This window comes from Eretmochelys imbricata, chromosome 2 (genome assembly GCF_965152235.1).
Source record: "Eretmochelys imbricata isolate rEreImb1 chromosome 2, rEreImb1.hap1, whole genome shotgun sequence".
In the NCBI taxonomy this organism is placed as follows: domain Eukaryota; kingdom Metazoa; phylum Chordata; order Testudines; family Cheloniidae; genus Eretmochelys; species Eretmochelys imbricata.
In genome coordinates, this window is record NC_135573.1 from 214,293,989 (window position 1) to 214,319,881 (window position 25,893).

The 25,893-nt window shown below is 39.9% G+C and overlaps 1 protein-coding gene across 1 annotated transcript in view; it reads left to right on the forward strand.

Annotated features, from left to right (window-relative positions):
• Positions 1-25,893, forward strand: part of AGMO (alkylglycerol monooxygenase) — a 277,979-nt gene that overhangs the window by 20,412 nt on the left and 231,674 nt on the right. Inside the window, exon 3 of the mRNA XM_077809367.1 lies at positions 3,282-3,433. Coding sequence (XP_077665493.1) covers positions 3,282-3,433 — 152 coding nt within the window. The remainder of the gene's footprint in view (positions 1-3,281; positions 3,434-25,893) is intronic.

The following is a 25,893-nucleotide window of genomic DNA, read 5'->3' on the forward strand; positions in this document are numbered from 1 at the left end:
TTAGTTATGGTAATCAACTAGTGTCATGTGCTGTAGATTTGTGGTTTGAGCATAAAGGAAAAATAAGCAGATTCTGACTTCTAGTGAAAGTTGTATATTAAAAAAATATGTTGCCAGGTTAGTTTGAGTTTTTACACCTTGGCGTCAGCTCATGGAACAAAAGGGCTCCAGGGGAAATGCTGAAAGTTGATCAAAAATGGAGGAAATGTATCAGTTCACATGTATTTGGATGTACTGCAGAAGCATTATATGTTAATAAAAGGCAAAGAATCAAGTGAGAAAACAGTATGTAATAATAATAATTGTATGTTGCAAGAGGTGTTTTAAATTTCCTGGTCATTGAAAAGATGTTAAGAAATACCTTTTGTGTGTGTGTTTGAATAGCATCAGTTCCCTTCTGACCTGTTGTGAAGGTGATTAAAATTTATACTAAACCTTGCATATGCCTCATATTGCAAAAGTCTGGTTTGAGACATAAAATCATCTCTAGAAATATTTCTGTTACATGGCTCTTATGAAAGTTAAACATGTTCCAGGTGCATCTGTTGCTACTTCTGGGCATAGCTAAAACGTTTTTGAAAGTGGCAGGTACACCTGCCATTGCTGCTTGCAATGAAATTCTCAGTCTACCAGCTGCCAAAGTGAGGGTGAGCAGACTTTCTGAAGTGAGAAAACAGGACAATTGTTGCAGGGATAGAGGTGAAGCGCAGGTGTGTTTTGGCAGCTGATGATCATAATTAGGGCCCTACCAAATTCACGGTCCATTTTGATAAATTTCACAGTCATAGGATTTTTAAAATAGTAAATTTCATGATTTCAGCTATTTGAATCTCTACACAGTGTTATAACTGTAGGGGTCCTGACCCATAAAGGAGTTATAGGTGGGTCGCAAGGTTATTGTGGGGGTGTTGTGGTACTTCTACCCTTGCTTCTGCGCGGGTGCTGGCCGTGGCGCTGCCTTCAGAGCTGGGCAGCTGCAGAGCGGAGACTGCTGGCCGGGAGCCCAGTTCGGAAGGCAGAGCCACCACCAGCAGCAGCGCAGAAGTAAGGGTGGCATGGTATGGCATTGCCACCCTTACTTCTGTGCTGCTACCTGCAGAGCTGGGTCCTCAGTCAGCAGCCACCACTCTCTGGCCACCCAGCTCTGAAGGCAGCAGCGCAGAGATAAAGATGGCACGGTATGGTATTGCTACCCTTACTTCTGCTCTGCGGCTGGTGGGGCGCTGCCTTCAGAGCTGGGCGCCTGGCTAACAGCCGCCGCTCTCTGGCTACCTGGCTCTGAAGGCAGCGCAGAAGTAAGGGTGGCAATACCATGACCTCCCCCCCCCCCCCCCCCCCGCCGAAAATAACCTTGTAACCTACCTGCAACTCCCTTTTGGGTCAGGACCCCCAATTTGAGAAACTCTGGTTTCCCCCATTAAATCTGTGTAGTATAGGGGAAAAGCACACAAAAAAACAGATTTCAACGTGGTAGACCAGATTTCACAGTCCATGACGTGTTTTTTCATGGCTATGAATTTGGTAGGGCCCTAATCATAAAGAGAGAGGTCTCCTCTTTCCCTCAGCTAAGGTCCCTTGCACCTTTCTTTCCCTAAAGCCCTCTGCCTTTTCAGAATAAAAATGGGGACAGGTTGCTGCTCTGTTTGCTCAGTAGTACCTAAAGTTTAGGACTTTCAACTGGGTTGGCTCTTCATTAATAGAAAAATAACAGTACAGAGACTCATGGTGTTTCCTTCTAGTGTTCAGCTAACTATTGTTATGGCAACAGGTGCTAATGTCACTGATGTAAAAGCATTCAGGATGAAAGTCTCCATAGAAAGAGTTAAAATGCAGCCTTTGCACCCAAAGAATTGTTAAGAGGATAGAGTGAGTTAAAATGGGCGGGCAGTTAAACTTTTTTGAGGTTCCTTTGTGTTACACTGTAGCTGCATTGCATGATCCTATGTTAGCAATTTCCGTCTAAATGTTTTCCCAAGTATAAAGCCTGGGAACTGAGGGAGGAAAAAGGAAGTATGTGTTAGGCAGGGGAGATTCTAGGAGAGACCTAGGTACAAGACAGCTTTTGCTTGGTGACAGAATAATAGTGCTTTTACTGAGATTTGTGCAAGAGGGAGTTGCCTATGTGCAGTTGGTGACTCCACCGCTGTTCAAGGAAACAGAAATTGTGTACATTTTGTAAATTAATTACACCAAAAATACCCTGGTTTTGCATCACTGATTTCTTCTCCAGCTAAGAAACTGACCTATAAGGTCCAAAAGTCTGCTACTAGTCAGCAAAGATGTAAGAAAATATTCACAAGTCCTGATTGCTTTGAACAAAAACGGGAAAGACAGCAGCAAAGTTTCACAGAGGCAGTTTCAGCTACAACACACAGTCTCCGGCCCTTTTAGCCACTAGTTTCTTTTCCTATAACCTTGTGATTGACTCCCAGTACCCGAACCATGGCCTAGAAACCCTTGAGCCCAAAACTATGCTTTCTTCAACCACACAAACTCTTTTGTACTGAGTACTGAGTGAGGGTTAGGCCAGGAATGACTGGGAGTTTAATTAGCCATTGTCCAGCAATGCAGCAACACAAAAGAACTCTTCAACCAACTTTTGTCACATTTTTCCTTTTCCCTCACTTTCTCCTTTGCACTTTCCCCCTCTTTTTCTCTATCCCTAACCTTCAGTCCTGCAGTACTCCTTCCATCAGTCTTTCTAGCATTTCCTCTCCTACTCTCTTCTTGCCACACACATTCTTTCTTATTCATCCTTAGTCCTTCATCTGGCTATGTTAAATGTATAATGAAAATATTCAGTGTGTTCAGATTTGCCATGGAATTATTCAAATAAGAATAATAATTAGGAACATCCTAAAAGTATTTCTAACTTGTAGATTAAAAATGAGTTTCTCCCAGTCACATGAATACCTTGACATCTCTGTGTACAAAAATGTGGTCAAAGAAACTGTCTAAAAAGCTTTAGGTAATTTGAAGCTAAGAAGGGACTGAAAATCTCCAAAGAAATAAAAAACACTAGAAGACTTCAGGTTGCAATGGAGAAAAGGTTGAACAGGATGGGACTGTGCTATTTTTTCAGTCTTGGCTCACAATCCTTTGTCAATAGTGGCATTGGAGTCAATGGTAATATTGCCAGAATAAGGCTGCAAGATTGGCCGAGTGGCTTTTATGTGTTAGAAAAAAACCCTGCAGACTGAAAAGTACAAATATGCAATAGAACAGATCTATTACTCTAATTCAAAAGGTTCTTGAGAAAACTGTTTTGTTGTATATTTCAGTGTTGTGTCCAGGAGCCTCGAGTTGACTACCTACATCTATGTGTGGGATAACTACAGGCTCTTTGAACTGCGGTGGGACTCACCATGGACCTGGTATATGACATTCCTAGGAGTAGACTTTGTATACTACTGGTTCCATCGCCTGGCCCATGGTAGGACTTAAACAGATTTTTCATTATATTTGCGTGTATGCATATTCCATTTATGTATTGTCAAGGTTCCACTAAGATTCACTTGAACTTTGAGTGGGAGAAACCGATTTTATAGTTTTTTTTATAATATGGATGTGACTGTAGTAAAATGCAAGACCTAGAATTTTAAAAATTTTTGTCCTCTGCTCATAGAATACCACAGAAGGAAAAATTTGGGAGGAAATGTAGGTGGGACATGAATCCTACATGTATTGCTCTAATTTGTGCTTCCAGGATTACTTTAATATTCTGAATGCAGTGGTATAATGGGTTGACTATAAAAGTGTATCCGCATACTTCATTATAATTTGTTATTACAGTAATTCCCAGATCAGGGCCAGATTCCTTGTGTTAATCACTGTATAGTAAATACAGAATCTTTGCTTACAATACACACTTTCAAAAAGGGAGGGGAATGAAAAACAACATATAAACAAAGTACTGGTAGGCACATAGCTTGTTAGTTTAATCTTTTAAAAAACATGTTCAGTTTGTACTTAGTTTGTAGGAAAGGGCAAAGGTAAAAATATTTTATGCCCAATTTTTAAAAACGTTTTGTTTATATTAAACTCTTAAATATATAGTTATTTTAATTTAACCCTTGCCTATTTCTATTTTTTTAAAATGTATACTTAAAAGAGATTCTCTCTCTGTCTTATAAAAGAGAAAAAGGTAAGGTTTAAAAAGGATAAAGCTATTTTTTACTCTCATGATAGGGGCCATATAAATACTTAGGAATATTGGATAGATAGGTATTTCTGTGCATATTTTTTATGGAAATGTAGTACTTATGGACTTACCTATCTATCCAGCTATCTACTTATATGACTCTCCAATTACCACAGTGTTTTTGTTCTGACCTTTTCTGTTTCTACATTTGAAAATGTGTTAGAGAAATCCTAACATATGGTCTGATCCAAATCCCACTGAAGTCAAAGGAGAAGCGGTCTATTGTCTAAAGGACTTTGGACTGTGGTCTGTAAGGCACAGCCCCCTCGGTTCATAAAAGCATTGATGCATCTGGTGTTAGTTTTCTAGAATGCAGGGAAAGCATTAGCTGGTGAAAATAGATCAGTGGAAAATATGGAAGAAGGTAGGAAATTAGGGTGGCTGAACTGAGGGGGAGTGAAGAACGGTCTGCGATCAGGATTTAGCACAATGCTGGGTGGGTGCTTAATTAGGAAGGGAAGAAGATAATCAGACAGACAACAGTGATATGGGGAGGAACTCAGGAGTTCATTGGGGAGAGAAGTAAGTGAGGAAGTGGATGGGAGTTGGAACAATGCTAGGGGAAGGAAGAATTTGCTTCTTTGTGAGTAGCTAAGTTTGGTGTGTGGGAAACTGGGAATATGTGTCACAAAAAATGACATCAACGGTACTTGGAGAATTAGATCATAGTGCTGAAGACTGGAAAAACTCAAAGGACACTCCCATTTCTTTTTAAATAACATTTCTATTTAGTGAAAAGTATTACTAGAAAAATCATATAAATGGATCTGAATTTCCTCCCATTGAAGTTGGTAGCAAAACTCCCATTGACAGAAAAGAGGGAAGGATCAGCCCCTAAATCTCTATGAACACATTTCGTTAATTTCTTTTTGAGAGTAGCTCTGAAGGTCATCCAGCTTCTCTGTTTATGCAGAGAGGGAGATAGGTGTTGTGTTAATAACCTGCTTGTAATTCCACATTTTTAGGATTTGTCTGTACAGCCCCACAGTTAAGTCTATGGGGTATCGCAGAGTGCACCACGTGTTACACTGTAACTCTCCCGTGTGGACACCGTGGGCACAAACTAAAAGGTACCTAGTTCATATTAATGTAGTCCAGCTTGAAAGAAGACTACATTAATGTGAACTAGGTATCTTTTTAGTTTTCACCAGCAACATGTGCATGGGGGAGTTATACCACAGCACACTATTGCATGCTGCAATTCAGACTCCCATAATCCAAACTGCAGGGCTATGTGGACGTAGCCACAAAATGGATCACACTTGTAATTAAAATGTAAAATTCCAGTTCATACATAATAGTCCGTAAATGTAGTTCAGAAAGTTGTTCTGTTGCAAAACACTGGTCTAGTCCAAACAATGTTGGTGTCATAGAACCATGCTATATAAGTAAGTTCATTATCCTTGAAGGTATCGTAAACTTGCACAATATCAGTTCGGTGCTCCAAATCACGTAACTGACACCACATTCTTATAGAAACCCACTTTACATATAGACAATGGATTAAACAACACTCTGCTCTTTTGTCAAAGAGTGTTGAAAAAATTCAATATCATAATGGCAAGATTGCTAAACAATATATTACTTATTACTTCAGAACTAGCTAAGCAAAATCTAATGAAAGAGGCACTTTTTAAAAATAAAGAAGAAACCCTTCTGGAAAAACACTCACCACCTTGATATATTTGGGCGCTGAAGTGTAATCGTGAGTTCAAAAGCTCTTTTTGCTTGTAATAGAACTTCAGTCAGAGCCCTGTGGAATTCAGGAATGGGCCCCACAATGGCGATAACAGTTGTAGGAACTGTATACCCAAGTAAATGCAAAGTGTATGAATTTTAAAAGATATGAATGATGGCACTAAAGGACTATGACTTTCCGACATTTGAAAGTTGTTTCATTATTGATGTTTAAGATAAGACAGTTGCACCTAGAATTATGATTTAAATTCATTCTGTTAAGATTCAGACTATTTGGGGAAAGAATCCAAACAATTAGAAATTCAGATATTTCTCTTGTAAAAAAAACCAAAAACCCAGCCTTTGAAATAAAATCAAGCTTTGACTTAGTGTTTGAGAAGCTGTTTTCCTCTTTCCTATGTGTGTGTAATAGCCATTATCACAGACTGAATTTACAAGTGTACTGCAAGGACAGGATGCGTTTCTTTGATGTGATCTTACTTTTCAAAGGATGGTGTTACTCTCAGTGTCCTTATGTGTATGTGTTTCATTGTTTGCAATACTTGCTAAGGAGCTTGAAAATAATCTTTTTTACTACTTAGTTGACCTCTTCTGGGGCCTGATTCAAAGTCCACTGAAGTCAATGGGAATAATTTCCGAACTGTGGATTTTTTTTTTTATGTTTTTAATGGATTTAATTTTACCTGTTTTGTTTGTGGAATAACCTCACTATGGCCTAGAAACCAGGTTTGCTAGGTTTTCTGCTTCAGTTTTCAGGGAAGGATAGGTGTGGGATTGTATTACTAGATATTTTTAATCCAGGTACAATCCCGACCAAATTATACACTTTTAAGGTAGTTCAAATATGGATCTGACTTACTAGTCTGATTTACTAATATGCTGGATGATTCTGACACTTGGAGCGGTTTCTGATCTCAAAGCCTGGAACAGGGACCTTAACGTTTCTTTCAAACTTAAATTGTAAATTGAACTTTGAAAGCCTTCTGCTTTTGATTTTACCTTTCCAAGTAAAGGACCCAGGGCCAGAGGGAGTGTTCTGTGAGGAATTCTATGCAGGGATTCCCCAAAATTGTCTGGTCATAAAGTGGTGGAGGTTTGTCCTTCTCCTACCTCTTCAGAAAAGGACATCAGGCCTACCCCACACCTTGAGCTTTCCCCAAGTATCTGTGGGAGGGCCAGAGACGGCATGCTGCTTCTGCTCTCTGGGGGATAAGACTCTCTGGCAGCATGTCTCCCTGGGACATCATACTAACATGGACTTTATACTGGCCAGGGAGCACCCCATGGATCCCAAGAGAGATGGTGGTTATATGGAAAGGATAGTACAGCCTGCTGTAGTATTAACTTTTCTGGTTTAGTTCCACAGGGCTGGAGAAAGGATGATGTGCATTCCCCATGGCACTGGCTTGTCCATTTAGCCCACAATTTTCACCCAGTCCCCCAACAAGGATGTTTGGTCATGTGGAGAGGACTTGACTGGGGAGGGCGAAGGGATAGTGCTGATGTAGCCTTCTTTGAAAAAGAGAAGTAACCCATGTGTGGATTGAAGGAGGTGGTATGCCACAATCTGTCCCAGAGAGAGAATTGGGGATTCTGAATGTACAACAATGAAAGCTGGACCAGTGCCCTAGTCAACAGAGGATACCAAGTCTAGTACTAAGTTCATTAAAGGATATTTTCTTTTTTGCATCAGTGAGGACTGCAAGTTTTTGATAGAAAAGTGTAACACTTATCAGAATGTGTTTGCCACCTCTATTGCTTTGGAATTTATTGTCAAATTTTATGGCTCTTATTTATCTGACCCTTTCTTGCCTTTATGCGCTGCCTCTTATCTGTGGCTTCCCACATTCTCTGAAGTCAGCACAATGTGAATGGCTTGTGAGGTAAGACCTGATATAAAGGTTAATGGAATATTGGAAGAACTGTAAATTTAAAGGATTCATTGTGATTTGTGAGACTGTTAATTTGAGAAACAGCAATGTAAAGTGGTGTGTGACTTTTGTGATTGGAAATGTGGTCAGAAAAAAGAAGATTCCTCTCGAGATCCAAAAACATTCCAACTTTCTTGTACATAGCAGTAGCTCCAGATTTTAAACATTGTCTGTTTTTTATATGATAAAATGAAGCTGACCACATGAATGAACACCAGTATAATGATGTTGAGTTTAGGAGTGATATTTGAGATAATGCAGATTGAGAAAGGTGTGATCTTAGCCAAAGAAAAATAGAAAACATGGTGAGGTGTAAAGCATCTGGGTAATATTCGGCTCTCATTCTTCTGGGCACAGTGGGAACTTCTTCTGATTGCAATGGGAATTGATCCCCAATGATAAAGGGAACTATATGTGCATTTTAGCAATTCTTTACCTTTTCATAAACAAGATTTAATCTCCCCCCATAGACAGATGTGAATTTCAAGGCAAATGTACTTAAAATATTTTAACTATTAAAGAAAGGATCATGTTGAATGTTAACAGGCCAAAATATTACCCTCCCACACGTACATACAGACAAATAAAATATTTTTTAATTTAAAAATGTTAATCTGAAAATTGTCAGTATTCCAACCCAAAGGGTAGAACTGTAATGCTATGTACTTGCAGTTATAATGTTTGTCCAATTGATTTAATTGTGCTGAGACGTCCAGAAAGGGAGTGATTACATAAAAAAGATAGAGTCCAGCTTGTTTTGTTTGTAGCTTGTTACTGTTCTTCCTAGTATATGCCTGTTGCTTAAAAAGGACGGTGGCTCCCTATATTGTGTCAGTAATGGAGTTAAAGTCTCTGCTCCGAGAGCGGTTGACTCACCTAAGATGCTGAGTTTGTTGTGATAGACAAAGATATCACTATCCACTACTTTTTCCTAACATGATAGTGTGAGCGGAATGGTGCCCCTGCGAAAGTTATTGCCCATCCCTGATCTATACCAACTTCTTCTGATGTGCTTATAACTATCTATAACAGATACTACTCGGGTGACACATGCTTATAATATCTATTAATTATTTATTAACATTTTATAAACCACTTATACATGAAAATTTAATACAAAATGTGACCTAGATTTCCTCCTATTCCTCTCCTCGATGGCTAACCTGCCTCCTCTGCTCTGCCCACTTCATTAGCTATCTTTCCCTGCATCACAGGGTGTGCTGCCTACTATGGAGCGGTGAGAAAGAACACATTTGGGTAAAAACATGCCCTGGCTAATGTGCTGCTCTCTCTCCAAAATGTACCTAGCTTTAGCAAAGTATTTAATTAGCTTCCACAAACTTCTTTTCCTTGCGTGATCTCAGCCCAAGAAGCCCTGGAATGTGGTTCCTTCTGAGGACATGCTCAATTGAGAGGTAATGACATTGACTTGGTGTGCAACAGAATGTAGTAAGAAGAGCGTGGAAGGGATTTTATTAATACTACTGAGGTGCTTGTGAATGATTTTGTGGCTATAGATACTGGTGACGTCTTTCTCTGAAATTGGCGTGAAAGTCGCTAGATTTGTTACTGGTCACTTTGACACTTATTTTCTCACGAGGGAAACCAAAAAGTCACTAAATCTAGTGACAAAGTTGCTAAGTTGGCAACACTGGAAGGGAGTCGTTGAAACGCTATTTTGCAAGAGTCCTGCCCAAAAATAAGGTTGACAGGGGTCCAGTTTTTGACTGGAAAGTCCAGTTGAAGTGGGACTGGTACAGTGTCTGGTCAGATGTACTGACCTGACACCAAAAGTCTGGTTACCATGATTGGAGGGAAACTCCGGGTCATCAACCTGTGCTAGACCCTGCTGAGCCAGGACCGCATCTTATCTGCATCTCACGGGCAGGCAGGCAGGCTCTGTGTCAGGGGCTGCAGCTCCCATCCCAGCCCTAAGGGAGAGGGAGCTCAGCTTGGTGTGGGGGAAGGGTGGAGAGGATGGAACGATGAGGAAGTGGGAGGGGGAGAGCAATGAGAGATCAGGGCAGGTCCTCGAGGGAAGAAGCAGGATGGGTCGGGGCCTCAGGAGAAGAGGTGGGGCAGGGCGAGGTTCCAGTGCTCCTGCTTTAGTGTCCAGTTTTCAGAAATTAGAAAGTTGGCAACCTTGCCCACAAAACTCCTGATTGTGGGGAAACATCCAGCAACACTGATTGGCTGGGAAGCTCTGCTTAAACCAGAAAGGCACAAGAAATTGTCCAAGTAACTAGAGGAAACCCTAGCTGGCTACTACTATTATGGACCCTACCTACTTACCTGACTACTGAGCCCTGCCTTCCTGCCTGTTCCTGCTTCCCTGTCTGTTCCCAGTTCCTGCTTTTCTGCTGCACTCCAGGTCCCTGCTCCTATGCCCTATCCCTGCCTCTGTTTCCAGCTCTCACCTCCGGCTTGGCACCTGCCTGTCTCCAGCTCCAGCCTTTGACTTGGTACCTGATGCGGTCTTCTGACTCTAACCATTAGTCCTATCTGTCCACGCCCAGGTCTTTCTAGTTAATTACATATTTGAAATGACTACTGACTTATAAAAATCTTAAACTTTAGCTAGTGCTGCCCTTTAGTTTGCCTGGGAATTTAAAAAAGAAAAAAAGTAATAATTTTTGTTCTGGGAATGGGGACATGGGTTTGAAAGCATCTAACTTACTGTGCATAGAAACAGTTCATTTGACATACTTTTCCAAGTATGCTGTTGAAAACCTATGTAAATGGTGCCTAACGCTTGTAGCTATTGAGCTATTAATGTACGTAAGCAAGAATCTGAGTTATTCTGGATTTGAGAGTTATGCTTTTTACAATTTTGAGTTTTTGTTTTTTGCTTGTATCGGGTTTTTAAAAATGAATCCATTACATTATATAAGTCTGTAAATGTTATCCAGCTGGGATATCATGCCCACAGCATTCTTTCAAACAGGCAATACCAGAAAACTCAACTGGAGAGTTTGTATTTTGGAATTTCAGCTAATTACCCAGTTGAAGGTATCACAGCTACATTGCTCTTCTCTCTTCCTTTTCTGTCTGTCTGTATCTTTGTTTGTATATTTCTGCAAAAGTGTGCGGGAGAGATTGGTATATGGAAACCAAAGTGGGGGTGTGTGTAAAGCCTTGATTTCCTTGATCCCGTTTAAACCTATGTTTAAGCTGTGTTGCTTGTTTCAATTCAGGATATTTCATCTCTATATATTTACCTAAAATTGAATTGCCCAATAATACCTGTCCATTGAACAAACAAAATGTTCAAGTCACAGGATTCCAAGCCTTATTTTAAATAAATGTACTTTTCAAGATAGATCTGAAAGGCCTGGGAGTATGAAATGGCATAGTTAATTGCAGTGCCAGCTTTACTATACCAGCCTCTCTCCTGACCTAGAAGCATGCTTGAGACAGCTAGATGTTGAGAGAGCTGCATGCTGATTTCATGCTTTACCTTTCTGTTGAAACTTCCGACAAGGTTGCGAAGTGTAGTGGTGGTTTTGCGATGTGGAAATTTGCTTTTGAATAATTAGACTGAGAAGAAACCCATTCCACATAAACCACTGAACAGCAATGGTAGCAATCTCTGGTTTATACAACTCTCAAGTAGGACTGGTGACCTAGAGAAGTGAAAGAGTCTGTCTTTATCACAGCTGATGGCCCTTTGAGGCAACCAGGCGTCACCCACGCTTTCTGTAATGATAAAGAAGTAAATGCTGTTCTTTTCCTTTTGCACTAGCAAAAATGCCTGCTCTTTATTTATTGCTCTGTTTCTCTGTCTATATAGTTGCAGCAGCAACAGTTTGCATGGAAATACACAGTAATGAAGCCTTATCTTGGTTAGCCCCTCTGCTTTATGGCAGCAGTTAGCGAACATGGTATGATGATAAACAATGCTTTTGCACTTTTGAAATTTCTATAGAAGTGCTTTACAAACATTGCTGAATTTAGCCTCACAGCATTCTTGTGAGATAGGTAGGAATGTATTAATAATCCTCATTTACAGATTGGATGTGTATTGCCTCTTTTACATCATTCTCAAAGGTTCTGGGGGCGGGGTAGAATGTTGGACTCTGGTGTGGAGTTGGGCTGTTGTAGAAGGCTCAAAATTCCTCCCTCAGGAAGGCTCTTAGGGCTCTTCTACACTGGCACGGAACAGCGCTGCAACTTTCTCGCTCAGGGGTGTGAAACCCGCAAACACCACCAAACCCCCTCCCCTACCCCCGGCGCAGCAAGTTTCAGCACTGTCAAGTACCAGCGTAGGCAGTGCACCAGTGCTGGAAGCCGCGCTCCCAGTGCTGGTAGCTACACCCCTCGTGGAGGTGGTTTTTTTTAGAGCTCTGGGCTCTGCCGCAACTACGCAAGCCATGTTAGAGCGTTGCCACAGCTGTAGACTAGCCCTTACGCTGTCTCTTATTTTGTGTTGCATAATACAAGTAGAAGTTCTATCTTTGCAGTACCAGGGCCAAGGATTTATCCATAAATTAGAAACTTCCTTATGTTTAATGCCTGTGAGCAAATATGATAAGCTAGAAACAAAATTGGGCATATCATTGTGTTCCTTTCCTTCAGCTACTCTGAAAACGTGAATCTGAAATTACTGTGATTTCAGATAGTTTTTCAGTGTCTCTAGATATTTATAGAATTGGAAGGTACTATGACTTTTTTTGGTATGAAAATTGTTTGAATAACTGACATTTTTTCAAGAGGCTGTACAAACCCAAATCACATTAGAATTACCTAAAACGTGATTTGGCCTGGCTGTGGCTAGAACCTCACGCTAATAACTGACTTGTCTACATTACAGTTATAAATATAAAGGACAATAGTAATAATAAAACCTTAATGAGTGCCTTTGTAAATATAAAAAGTGTGGGTTTGTTACTATGAATAAATATCCTAGAATGAGCTTTGTGAATGAATACAGGCACAGTTTGTTTTATTTTAAAATGGCAAGCACTTCCTTTCAGCATATTTACTCAGATTTTTAGAAGCTGGGTGACTGTGAAGGTTTCATTCTTTGATAAAATTCTAGTGAGACCATCGGCACTTAGAATCTTTTGTTATGCATTTTAAGATTAATTAAATTTAATGACAATTAATATTTAAAATGTGTATGGAGGAAAGAAAATATTGCTGCTCCTTGGCCAGGTTTTTTGCATGTATGTTTCCTCCAATGCATCTTTATTGCCTTAATTACAAGTATTTAAAGCTGCCAAAAATGCTTTTTGAGCACAGGAAAGGCAGTCTTTTCCCCAGGACACTCTGTATAAACTGAGAGTATATTGTTGGAAGATATAACCTGAAAAAAATGACTAAACCAGATTTTTTCCTTTCTTCTGTATGTTTAATAGCTAGGAATATGATTAGACTTGTTTTGATGTCACTTTTACAGTCTGTTTTTTCAATCCCAGTCCAACTACACAGGAAATTTAAGTAATCTGTATTAATTCTCAATTACATTTGAGGGTCAATAATTCATCAAGGCAACTGTTGAATGGTTTAAAAGTGAAATTGTTTGTTTAGCCTTTATAATCAAATCACATGCTTAAAACATAACAGAACACGGGCAGGTTATTATGAAAAGATATTCATGACGCAAACTCTCATATGCAGTAATACAAAGCTATATTAGGAGATCAGCATGTGAAACTTCAGGTGAATTGGCTTGTCTTTAGTGAAGTTAGTTTAAAAAAACCAAAACTTGAAATTGGAAGATGGCTTAAATTTTGACTATGAAATAATTGACTGGCACTCTTCTCTAGTTAATGTACTTTTTAAAATAAGAACACAATGAAAACAATGCTTAGTTCTTATGTAGCCCTTCTCATCATTAGGTCTCAAAGTGCTTTACAAAGGAAGTCAGTGTCATTATCCCCATTTTACAGATGGGGAAACTGATGCATGAGGAGGTGAAGTGATTTGCCCAAAACCAGTGGCAAACCTGGGAATAGAACCCATATTTCCTGACTCCCAGTTTAGGTAGGCCACACTGTCTTCTCCCTAATTTTATCAATTAAAAACTAATCTAGATTGCAACATGTGGTGTGGAACCAAGTTAATGTTTTTATGGTGATTTTAGTATTTGAATTGCTTGTTTTGCATGTTTAAAATCTTAATATTTCATTAATGTAGGATTTTCCTCATAATATATTAATAAAGTACATAAATTAGTCTTTATTGTTGTCTAGGAGCTGAGGAGTTTATTCTTGAATTTACTGTCTATATCTATTTTTAATCCGTAATGTTTTTTTTTAAAAGTCTATTTTAGGATCTAGCAACATTTGCCATATATTAGAAGTACAATCACATAATAAATACAATCACATATGTATGCACTCTGTGGCTGCAGAAGTACATATTCACAGACTGAAAACCACAGTCAAAGGAATCCAGACTGCTTATTTTTATACTTACTGGTATCCCAGGGAAAAAGGTAAAGATCAGTTTATAAAACCTGGACAAAAGAAGGATGTAACTTTTTCTGTTCTCCCTTGGGATGAATCTCAGCTGAAATAACTGACAGTTTTTGGACTTACAGAAGGAAATGATGAGGTAAGATAAATATCCAGATGTTTGCTGGCCAGATGTATAAGCTTACATTTTGGAAGACATGAATGCTATACCTGTGTCTTTTGAGAGGAAGTTGTAAATAGTAAACATACAAACTCTTTATCTTTGCAGTTCTGAAAAATTTTGAGTTTCAAAGTAAAACTTCAAGTTATATCTTTTTGTTTTACTTACCAAATAGCTTAATGAGAAGAGATCTTATAACCAGCTTCAAATGTAAATCTGTACAGTACAAGAGTTTTTTTTTTTTTTTTTTTTAAATAATCATTACGTCTGTAAGGCTAATTTGACACCCTTGGATCATTGTTTTTAATATAGGGAAGATCTAGTTTACAAAAGTGTCTTCGTTTTCCATCATAAGGAAGTAGGTGTGCCATCTTTTTGAAAGTTTCCTATGTTCTATTCCCATGCTTCAAGCCATTTATTTACCAAAAATGCAAAGTTTGACTTTTACCACTCTGTCACCTGCTTACACTGATTCTCTCCCTCTCTCACCTAACACAGAGATCTGTTTCTTTTCAAGTAAATTGTTAGAAGTGGCTCCCTGCACATGCAGCAGTAAAGCTCATCTCTGTCTGTACTTGCTTTCAGAGTCGGGGAAAGGGGAAAGAACAGCCTCATGTAAGTCATGTAAATAAGTTAGCTGCTAGGACTTATGAACCAGATGTAGTAGCTCCAGGAAAAAATGTTAGATTTGAGGAATATTCTTCCCATATGGGAAGAAGTATCTTAAAATTGGCAAAGAAAAACAAGTCCCTAAAAACTTCCAGGGATAAATTTTGAAAAGTGGCCTCTAAATGTACACCTATAATTGTTGCCCATGCATTTTTGATCGTTAATAACATGGAGGAGACTTCTCTGTAGGTGATCAGGAACAAGAGGCCCTTGGCATGACTGTAGGACTGAGGTGAAAGTGACCCCTTCTAGAATGCAGGCAAGTTGTTACGGCCCAGACCTCTCCCTCTTAGGGCTGGAATAACTCCCATGGCCTGCATGGCCCAAGAGAAGGATGAATATCAGAGCCTGGATAGGAACTGACAGTTTATGAGAGATGATGAACTCATTTATACAAAGTCCTCATTCCTAGAGAAGCTCCAAAACAAGCATGTGCAAATCTGTGTCTTTTTTCTCTTTTTGGGCTCATGCCATTGGTTGATCATTCCCTGGGCTAGGTGGTCCCATTGCAACTGCCAGAACATGGAAGCTTGCATGGGGCCCACAATTTCAGGTGGACACAGCCTTTAGTTTTGTAATTCATTTTATTTATTTATGTGTTAAAATGTGCCCAGCCTATGCTGTGCACATACATTATAAAAATATTAAAACAACAGTTAAAATAAGGACCCAGTCTCCTTCCAAAAACAGACCTTCCAAAATTCCACAGCTCAAAACCACAGACTCTTCCAACCAAAATCTCTAACCGACTTGCTCATTCATCCCCAGAGCCCTGGGAGAACAGATAGCCCCTGCAGCATGACCTAAAGGCCACCAATTGCAGGCTCTGTAAGCATATAAAAATAGTGTGCTTCATTTTCAGTATAATCCTGTGTAATGCTGCTACAAAGAATATTATACACAGACAAAGGGTGAGGGAAAGGGGTACAATGTACAAGTAAGGGGATCACGGTAATACCAGGCACACACCTTGCTAGTTCCGTATCTTTATATAGAGACAAGAAAGAGGAGAGGAAAACTGAGAGATAAGGAGAGAGGACAATGAATGGGAAGAGTGAGGACAGTCAACTGAGAAGCTGCAGTGGTAGAAGTGGGGTGGGATGAAAAGGTAACAACAACCAATAAAAATACAGTGAATGAGAGAAAACATACAGTCCAATTTTCAGAGTTGTATGGAGGACTGAAGGATGTAAAGGTTCTTCCCTGTGCCAAGGGGAGTTGCAGCCGCTATCTTCCATGTGCGGGAGGAGAGAGGAGTCTGCTGGGCCGAGTGCTCCAGGTGGGTCCTTCACAGTTTGGTGGTAAGCAATACAGGGGGGAGGGGGGGGGGGTTGAAGGCCCAGCCCTACCCTCTTCACTCTTGGATGTGATGGATTCCCCAGGACATGGGGATTTCCAGAGTCTGTCCCTGGCAAACTCCTCCCGTTTGCTGCTGATGTTTCCTTATGTGCAGGGGCATGGAAAGAGTGGAGATTATACATATATTACTTGGTTTGGACAATGTCTGTTAGGATGGCGAAACAATAATGTGTGAGGCAGTTCACAAGGCTAGTATATAGTGACAGTATCATCAGCTCTGTCATTTGCAATTTGATCATTGGGAGGTTTTTAAACCTTCAGGTGATCTCCCTACTCCTGCTTCCCACCTTGCTGATTTTCAAATTGGCCACCATTTCCTATTTTACTTTCAGTAAGGTTGAAGCCAAGCAAAATGGATTTTGGTCCCTGTAGTTTCTGCATGTGGAGTGAGGCTGATCCTAGTAACAATGACTATCAACTCCCCTTGGTTTTCAAAAAGACTGAAGCCAGACTGTCCTTAGGGAAAATGACTGACTATATACAGTCAAGTGGCTAGACAGGACATGGAGGAGACAGGGTGGTGAAGGGCAGAAGAGAAGTGCAAAAGGAGAGTGAGGCCTTCACAGGGCAAAGTGTGGGGGATGTAAGAGAGACTCAGGAGAGTACCGGGGGAATATCTGTGGCAGAAGCACGATGTTACCAAGTCCAAGTGCTCAAAAATCCTGAGTTGGCTTAAAAATTACATTGATTTTTTAATGGGAAATTTTTCCTTTGCTTTCCACTGTCTGAACCATTAGGGTACACTTACTTCCTGTTTTCAAACCTTTTCCCACCACCACAAGGACTAGAAACTTACTTGAAAAATAATGAAAGCTGGGAATCTCATGCAACTGTTGATTACAGAAACTGTGCCTTTAAGAAAAATGCCAAAATATCATGAGACTCATGATAAAATTGCAAGGGTTGGTAACTTTGGAAGCAGGAGGAGACTAAAAGGAGCACAGGGATAAGTGTCTAATGGTGGAGCAGAAGAGGGCTGAAGGTGAAAAAGAATGTGGGGCAATCAAGAAGTGACTGAGGGTGTGAGGAGGAGCAGAAGACAGAGGAGGGGGAAGATGGGGCCCAGGAGGAAGTCTTAAGGGCAATGGCAGAATGTGAGGAGTGGGAGGGAGGTGCAGGAGGAGAGCGCGGATAGTGATAATAACAGGAGATGGGAATGGATAGAATCACAGCTCCTGTACTCTAGAGGTTAATGGTGAAATTCCGGCCCATTTAAGTGAATAGGAGTTTTGCAGTTTCAGACAATAGCTGGGATTTTGCCCCAGAATTGGAAGTGGAGTCCTGAATGCAGCCAGCTGCGAGGCCTGTATTTTTCCATGTGCTTTTAAGATTGAATTTTGAACCTGAACTGATCACACAGCTTGTGGGAGGACAACTTCTTCCCTAAAGGGTCAAAAACCAGATAAATACGCCTCTCGTCCACCAAGTTATTTTTTAAAAACCTCATGATTTTAAGCCAGTTCAATTATTTTTTCAATGTGTGCAGTTGGCACTCCTGGGTATCTGCCTGGAAGATCAGGCAAACTTATCCTCCACTTTGCTTCTCACAGGTGACATGGCAATAGAGAGTGTTCAGGAAGGATTTCAGTGTAGTATTTTCTTCTTAGCAGTGCATCCATTCAGAGATTTAACTTTTTTAGCTTCATTTAGACATCCCCGAACAGATGCACTATTGATTATTAATACACTGCACTGAGTATCATGAATTTTTCTATAGGAATAACATCTAACACTTAGTTTCGTTCACGCTGAAAGATACCTCAGTGTTTTACAAATGTACCAAACGGATACAGAAACTATGTGCAGAGATCATTTCATCTACCTTTGTAGCAGAGCACAATTACAATACAAACTTTAGGACAGGAAGTGAAGAATAATACTGTAATCAGTTGAAATTGCAGGGGAATTTATGTAGTCAGAATGTAATTATGGAAGGCAGAACTTGGTCAGGAAGCAGGATTAACTTTCCTGCTCTTTTGAAAAGGGCCAGAGGATTGTTAATAGCTATAAATGGTCAGGATGTTGGTTTTACGTATCAACCAAATGATAGCACTTGCAACAGAAGGGTGCACTTTAATGTTATGCTGAGGAATTGCTTAATTTCTGACTCAGTGATAAAGATGTATCCTACGGAAACAGGATCTAAACTTCCTTGTGCAGTTTAACTTACTTGAAGGTCTCATATCCAAATATCGACCCAATCCTTATTAGCTTGTCAGATCTAACGTGATCACAGCACATTTGTTACGTAGCTGCAGGCTTGAATAAGTTAAATAGGAAATTACTTCACCAAATTTGGATCCTCTGATGTAAGCAGAACACTTTTAACTATGTATCCATGGCACAAGGACATGTTGACAGCTGTTTGGCTGCAGGGTTTCTTTCAGTTTTTGCCTGTTTTGCTACTCAGAACAAATATGCTGAATTTTTAATTCAGTGCTCTAAGGTAGTTCTAAATTTTTCCCTTTGATATGTTTTATATTTGGGTCTATATGCCAATCACTGAATCCAGTAGTGAGATAAATGTTTGTCCCCTAGTGTTTCAAAATAGTATCTTAATCACCCTAAAGTTGGTGTAATTATGTGGCCATTACTCTGCACATTATGTTGAAAATGTACACTTCATGGTGTCAAGAAATAATACAATACAGATTTAACTTCTCACAAAGAAATAACAAGCACGAGTAGCTACTAAATATTGACCGTCAAAATCCACATGCAGGGAATAATGCCTACTTCAGGCAGAAATTTGCTGTATCTCTGTTTTGTTCTAAGGAAACTTAGCTCACCTTAACTTTGGAATGTTAACTGAAACCAAAATATTGCAATCCACAAGTCTGACTCAGGTAAATGCTATATTGGTAGCTGCTTTGAATATTTAATATTAACAAGGTCAAAATGAACTACAGTGTAATAGTTATTCCCATACATCAGCCACATAGTATTTAAACATTAATTTTAAGCCTGATGTTATTCTTCAGGCAAGTCAAATTTAACCAGTGACTTGCCAAATTTAGAGGTACAAAATTATTTTTTAGCTTTTAATCTTTTAGACTGAAATGAAATTAGACTTTTTAAAATTAATTAGCCCACCGATATGTTAATATTTTGGATAGATTATTTTATTTGGCAATTTTAAGATTTGGATTATTTTTTTTAAAAGTCCATATTAGATTCCTTTTTTCTCAAGTTATTGTTTTAATCATAATCTAAATATATTCCTTTAATACTATGATCTGCTAGGTTAATAAAGTACATTTGAAAATGCAGATCATTCAAAAGATTAGACAGTATAACAATATATGTGCAATTTATTGATTCATGAAGTTTAATGTAAAATTAGTACTGTGAAGACTTTGTTTGAATCTGCTACTGAAAAAAGCAGACAGGTTAAATTGATTGATGGTACTACAACTGACCTTACTATATCGGTACATTTTGTAATATAGGATGAAATAACAATGAATACTCTGCCTATTTAATGATCTTTTCAGGGTTAATATAGCTTTTAACATGTACATCAGCATGGATTCCAGTAAGCAATGTTGTTTACATCAGATGTCCATTGGCCAGTCCTTCTGATCAAATAGCATATTGAATTCAAGAGTAAGAGTGTGACAGACCCATATCCTGTTTTAAAGAAATATAACAGAAAGCTAACATCTGCCTGCTTGGCTTCATGTGGTGGACAAAGTTTAGCAGCAAGTTACAAAATGTTAATCCTTTGTGCTCACTAAAGTATGCCTGACATCATGAGCACAATTCTATGGTATTTCTTGGAGTAAGACTTTCCAAGCCTGTAAAGAAAATGTTTTTGCAAGGAGCCTTTCTTTGTCCTGACATTTGAATGAGGACACAATTCACCATGAATCTTTTACTCTTCCTCTTCCCTTGGAGAATAATGAAAGGAGTCCATTCATTGCAGTCTCTTGGTGTTTTCACGGAAAAATCATACATTACAGTCCATCAGCACAGGCCCACTCCTCATCTGAAACATGAGTAAAGCTTGGAACTAGAGCACTTTATGCCCATTGCATATTTCTACCAGTGGGCTGGACTTTTGCTATTTTTAATAATGTTGAAACTAGAACTGACATCCCAAAATAAAAGAAACAGATTATGAAAAAAATATTTAAAAAGAGCAATCCTGTAGGCACTTGCTTATCCGGTAAATATACCACACAGTTATACTGGAAAATATGTAACTGTTTGATTATTATGCAAAGCTTTTTTTCTTTTTTTTTTTTTAAATGACACTAGAAAATGGCCTCTTCTCAATTTGCAGATTGAGAACATTCCTTAGGGAGCTGTGACAGGATGTTTTCTGTTAACCTCATTTTAATTTTTTTTCAACTAGACAAGGAAAACCATTTCTTACCGGTCATTGTTTCCTTATATGTCTAGGTAAGAAAGTTGTATCTAAGAAAGCAGTTGCTAGAAAATTCTGTTATCTATTTTGAATTTTTGGAAACTGTATTTACCTGGTGCTGAATAACTGAAGAATTCCTCCAGAAGAATATGTCACAGCTATCCTAGTACCAAATAAATCTAGTGGTGTGACATGGATAGTAAAAGACTTCATAAAAAGTGGAATCTAGCTCTAAGGGCTATACTTGTGAAGCATAATGTGGGATCTGAGCTGCATGACTTCCATCACACGCAGCAAGAGTGATGAGGCTGTAATCCCATTTAAACATTTAAAAATATTACCTGAATGTAAAGTGCTACTGTACCTACTGTATCTTAGGGAATGTCTACATTGTAGGTTAAACCTATGGTCAGTGGAACTCTAGCCCACTGGCTCAGTGTTTGCAAGCCTGGGTTTAAGCTTCCACAGTGAATATTGACTCTAGGTTTCGAATTTTTGAACCTGAGGCTCTGGCATCTGTGTTGCATTTTGCAATCCCAAGTCAGACAAGCCTCTCACTGGGCTTTCTAGCACTCTCCACAGCCTTAGCCGCTCTCGACCTTTGTTCATTGTGCAGTGTGGGAAAACCTGACTATCAAGCCTTCACATTACAGGAAGTAGTTGCAGCCTGCTACGCTCAGCCTGTTGAGCCATCTTTTGGGTCTGCATGCAACTGGAGCCAGAAGCATAGAGGATTCGCCATTTGAAGAACTTGTCCTGCTTGTTTCAGGAAACAGACAGAGCATCCATAAGACGCTGGTGGACATTATGGCAGCATTTTTGACCTACCCAAGGAGGAGAAGGATGATACAGATGTAGCAGACTCACATTAGCTGATGCTGATCACGACTCTTAAACAGCTGCTGATACGTCCTATGTAGACCAGCACATCTGGAGCAGAGCCACAACCATAGACTGGTGGGATCACATTGTCATGCGGACCTGGGATGACCAGTAGTGCGTCCAAAACTTCTGCATGAAGAAAGCTACATTCCTGGAGCTTTGTGAGCAGCTCGATCCAACCCTGCAGACTCACAACATATGCGCGAGGGCAGCCTTCTTGGTTCAGAAGCCAGTTCCTTTAACCATCTGGAAGCTGGCTACCCCAGACTGCTACAGATCCATTGTTAACCACGTTAATATTGGAAAGCCAACTGTAGATAGAGTTACTCAGAAATCTTTACCACCAATGAAGCATGTGGTGGGTATGAAAAATATCCCTGAAGTAATTTCTAGTTTTGAGAGAATGAGGTTTCCAAACTGTGCTGGGGTCACTGATGGGACTCATATTCCCATAGGTTTGCCCTTCTCAAGGAGCACATGAGTACATAAACTGGGGAAATAGTCCATTGTTATGCAGACCCTCGTGGACCACAGAGGTCAATTTAAGGATTTTGATATTGGCTGTACTGAAAATTGGAAGTCTACCTTCATGGTCAGGCAAGGATAGTATTCCCAGCAAATGACATTGTCATAAATGGAGTTACTGTCCCCACTGTTATACTAGGGGACCCGTGTACCACCCTTTCGCCTTGGCTTATGAAGCCATATTCTGATTTTAGAGGGCCTGGCAAAAGACTCACAGCAGGTGTAGAATGGTGGTTGAATGTGTGTTTGGCAGATTGAAATCCCGCTGGTGCAGTTTACAGAACCATTTGGATTCCAGTGTCATCAATGCTGTTCACATTATCGTGGCTTGCTGTGCTCTTCATGATGTTTGTGAAGCCAAAGGTGAACCATTTGCCCCTGAATGGACCTATGACAGTGATGGATTGCTGAAAGTGCTCTGATCACAACTGGAGCAGGATACACCTGGGTGATAGAAAACAGGGATGCTCTATGCTCCTACATTATGGACTTGCATGGACAAATGGAAGAGGGAAAATAGTATGTTTATGAATGTGTACAGCAGTGTTAACTGTAGATGAGGAACTATCACTGTATGCAGTGAATTGATTGCTATAATGTTTAATTATGGATGAGATGAGTGCTTATGAAATGGGAGGTGCACTGTGTGGCAAGGACTGTGGATTTTCATTACGGATTGATGTAAATAGATGTATTGAAAAATTGTGTTTGGATTGTGCTGTATTGTGTTTATCTTTATTATTTGAAATACACATTATATGATGTGATGCAGTGATGGTAATAAACTTTCTTAATAAAATAAGTCATTATTTGTGAACATGGCTATATTACAAAAAAGAACCTTGAAGTCTTGCCAGGCAGGCCAGTGCCATTACACCAACAAAACATCCGTAATAAACCAATAACAAAACAAGTAATAAAACAAACATTGAACAGTGCAAAAAGTGAAACCTGGTGCCAACAAATAAATACTCAATAAATACTTTTCCATTCTCCTTTCACTTTCCTGGGAATTTAGTACACACTTGGAGCTGCTGCTGCAGGAGGGTGGAGGCCTGCAGGAGGGGTATCCTGCTACCATTAAGTCACAGTTGCGTAGGCCACTCAGAAGTGGAATTGTCCAAATTTTTCCTGGTCTGCAGCACATGGTACCATGGAGGGGATTCATGACATGGTGCGAGTGCAGAAGGATCCTGTTCTCTTTCAGCCACTAGCACACACGGCCTTTCAAACAGGCCTTTCTACTGTGCTCTATGTCCTTCCCTCAACTGACATTCCTACTCCAGAAACTGCTGCCCATCTCTCCTTGCCTGCGACAATTCTGTCCTCATGCTCTGCAGCCTGTCTGTGCCTTTCCACTTGCCGTGAGTCCTTTTCCCTATGGTATTGCACCTAGTTCAGGTTGTCTTCCATAAGCTCATCGTGGAAATGCTTTCTCTTGGATTGGCACGTGACAGAAATCCCAGGCTCCTGCTGTAATGTGGCCGAGCAGCCAGAGAAAGATCTGAAAGGACCTGAAAGCAGACATCAAACAGTGCAGTAATGTCCCATTATTTCACAAAGGGTTCAATGATCTTCAGAGAAAAGTGCCTTGTGCTATCTCAAGGTCAAAAAAATGATACATAAGAACATAAGTATGGCCATACTGGGTCAGGTACTTCAATGCCAGGTACTTCAATGGTAATGAACAGAACAGGAAATAATCAAGTGATCCATCCCCTGTCGCCCATTCCCAGCTTCTGGCAAACAGAGGCTAGGGACACCATCCCTGCCCACCCTGGCTAATAACCATTGATGGACCTATCCTCCATGAACTTATCTAGTTCTCTTTTTTGAACCCAGTTATAGTTTTGGTCTTCACAACATCCTCTGGCAAAGAGTTCCACAGGTTGACATTGTGCTGTGTGAAGAAATACTTCCTTTTGTTTGTTTTAAACCTGCTGCCTATTAATTTCATTTGGTGACCCCTAGTTCTGGTGTTATGAGAAGTATTCCTTATTTACTTTCTCAACACTGTAATTCTGATACTCTGTAAAACTGTGTTTCAGTGTATTGCAAGAGGAAAGCTTCAGTAGACATTGAGGCTTGGGTTTTGAACCCCCTGGCATAGTAGTAGGGGAGGGGGGACAGTGACTGAGAGATTCCCTCTATACCACTTGCACAAGAGGGAAAAAAGACAGACCTAGTTCTCTCTTCTTCTATATTTTCATAACTTTTCCTTTATTTCATCTGTTAACTATCAAGATACAGATTTTCAACCTCTTTCATATCATTTCTGCAACTGTTATCACCTACAACTCGTCCTCTTTAGATGCCCACCAGAATTCTCTTCTGTGGCTGCCAAACTGCTTCAGAGGTTTTACCTTAAAAGGTCCTGGCAGGAATTGGCACAGTATTTATAGAGCACCTTTCCATTTTCTGGTGTCTGAGAACTAATTCCAAGTGACTGAACCAATACACTTCGACAGAAGGCATAACACAGGGAATGGCAGTGAGCCAGAATCCACCAAACTGCTAGTGACCCCCTTGTGACCTTTAGGTGAGGAACTGCTATGTTAGTTATGGAGATGTCATAGTGACTTCGTAAGTAAGACTGTGTTGAGCTTTTCATTTTGGCTAGGACTAAAATCCCCTTCCCCTCCTTTTTTTTGCCCCTAAATGATTGAATATTGTCACCAAACTTTACAAACTCTTTCAAGCCAATGTCAGTCTGATTAGCCTCTTTTGGGCTTCTTGACTGATCAATTACAGTAGCATGGCTGGTACTTTACTCCTGAGGCAGCCTTAGAAACAAGTCTCCGCCTCTCCCTTCACCCGGTGTGCCCCATTATGCTGGGACGGGAGAAGGGTGATGTGGAGATGTGTCTCAGCAGCCAACCTACCAACCTGACTCCTCAGACAACTGCACTAGGAGAGAGTCCCATTCTGACGTGCCAAATGTGGCTCTTCAGATGGGCACTGCTGGTAGACTAGTTGCACAGACACCTTCAAGTCGCCTTTGGAGCAATTCTACACCTCCTCCTCTGCCTTGGGGAGGATTCCCATGTATTTCCTGGCCTCTGCAGAGAGATTTAGCAGTCTGTGTGCTACTAAGGTTGGGTTCTGGATCCCTTGGTTTAGCCCCAGCGTATAAATCAATGGCAATATCAAACTCAGTATAGCTATAAGAATAAGCCAAAAACATTTGAATAAAGTCCAGTAAAAACAAGCATATTAAAGATAGAGAGAGGGAGAGAAGGGAAAATAAAAGGAAGATTTCAAATTGGAATGTTACTAGATAAAACCTTCTCACTGTAGGCAGTCTCCAGGTGGATGAATGTCATGAACACAGTGCAAGCTGCAATGTCACACTGAGAAGAAATTTGCTACTGTGTGTTGTATGGATCCATTGAAGAAACAATAAAACCTTTAGAACCATACTGAAATGTCCTCAGCCCATTACACTGAGGCACCAGTGCAGGCACCAGTCTGTATTTAGTATTAAACTACTTTGTTTGCTATTATTATATTTCTTTAAAAATGAACTGAAAAGACCGGAGAACACATTTTTATCCTTTATCTGCAGATGACCTCATTAAAACATAAAATAGTGCAAGGTACATTTCTTTTTAAAATGTGCTGATTTATTCTTGTAATTCTTATACAAACAAAACCCGCACATTTATTTTGCAAAAGCTTTA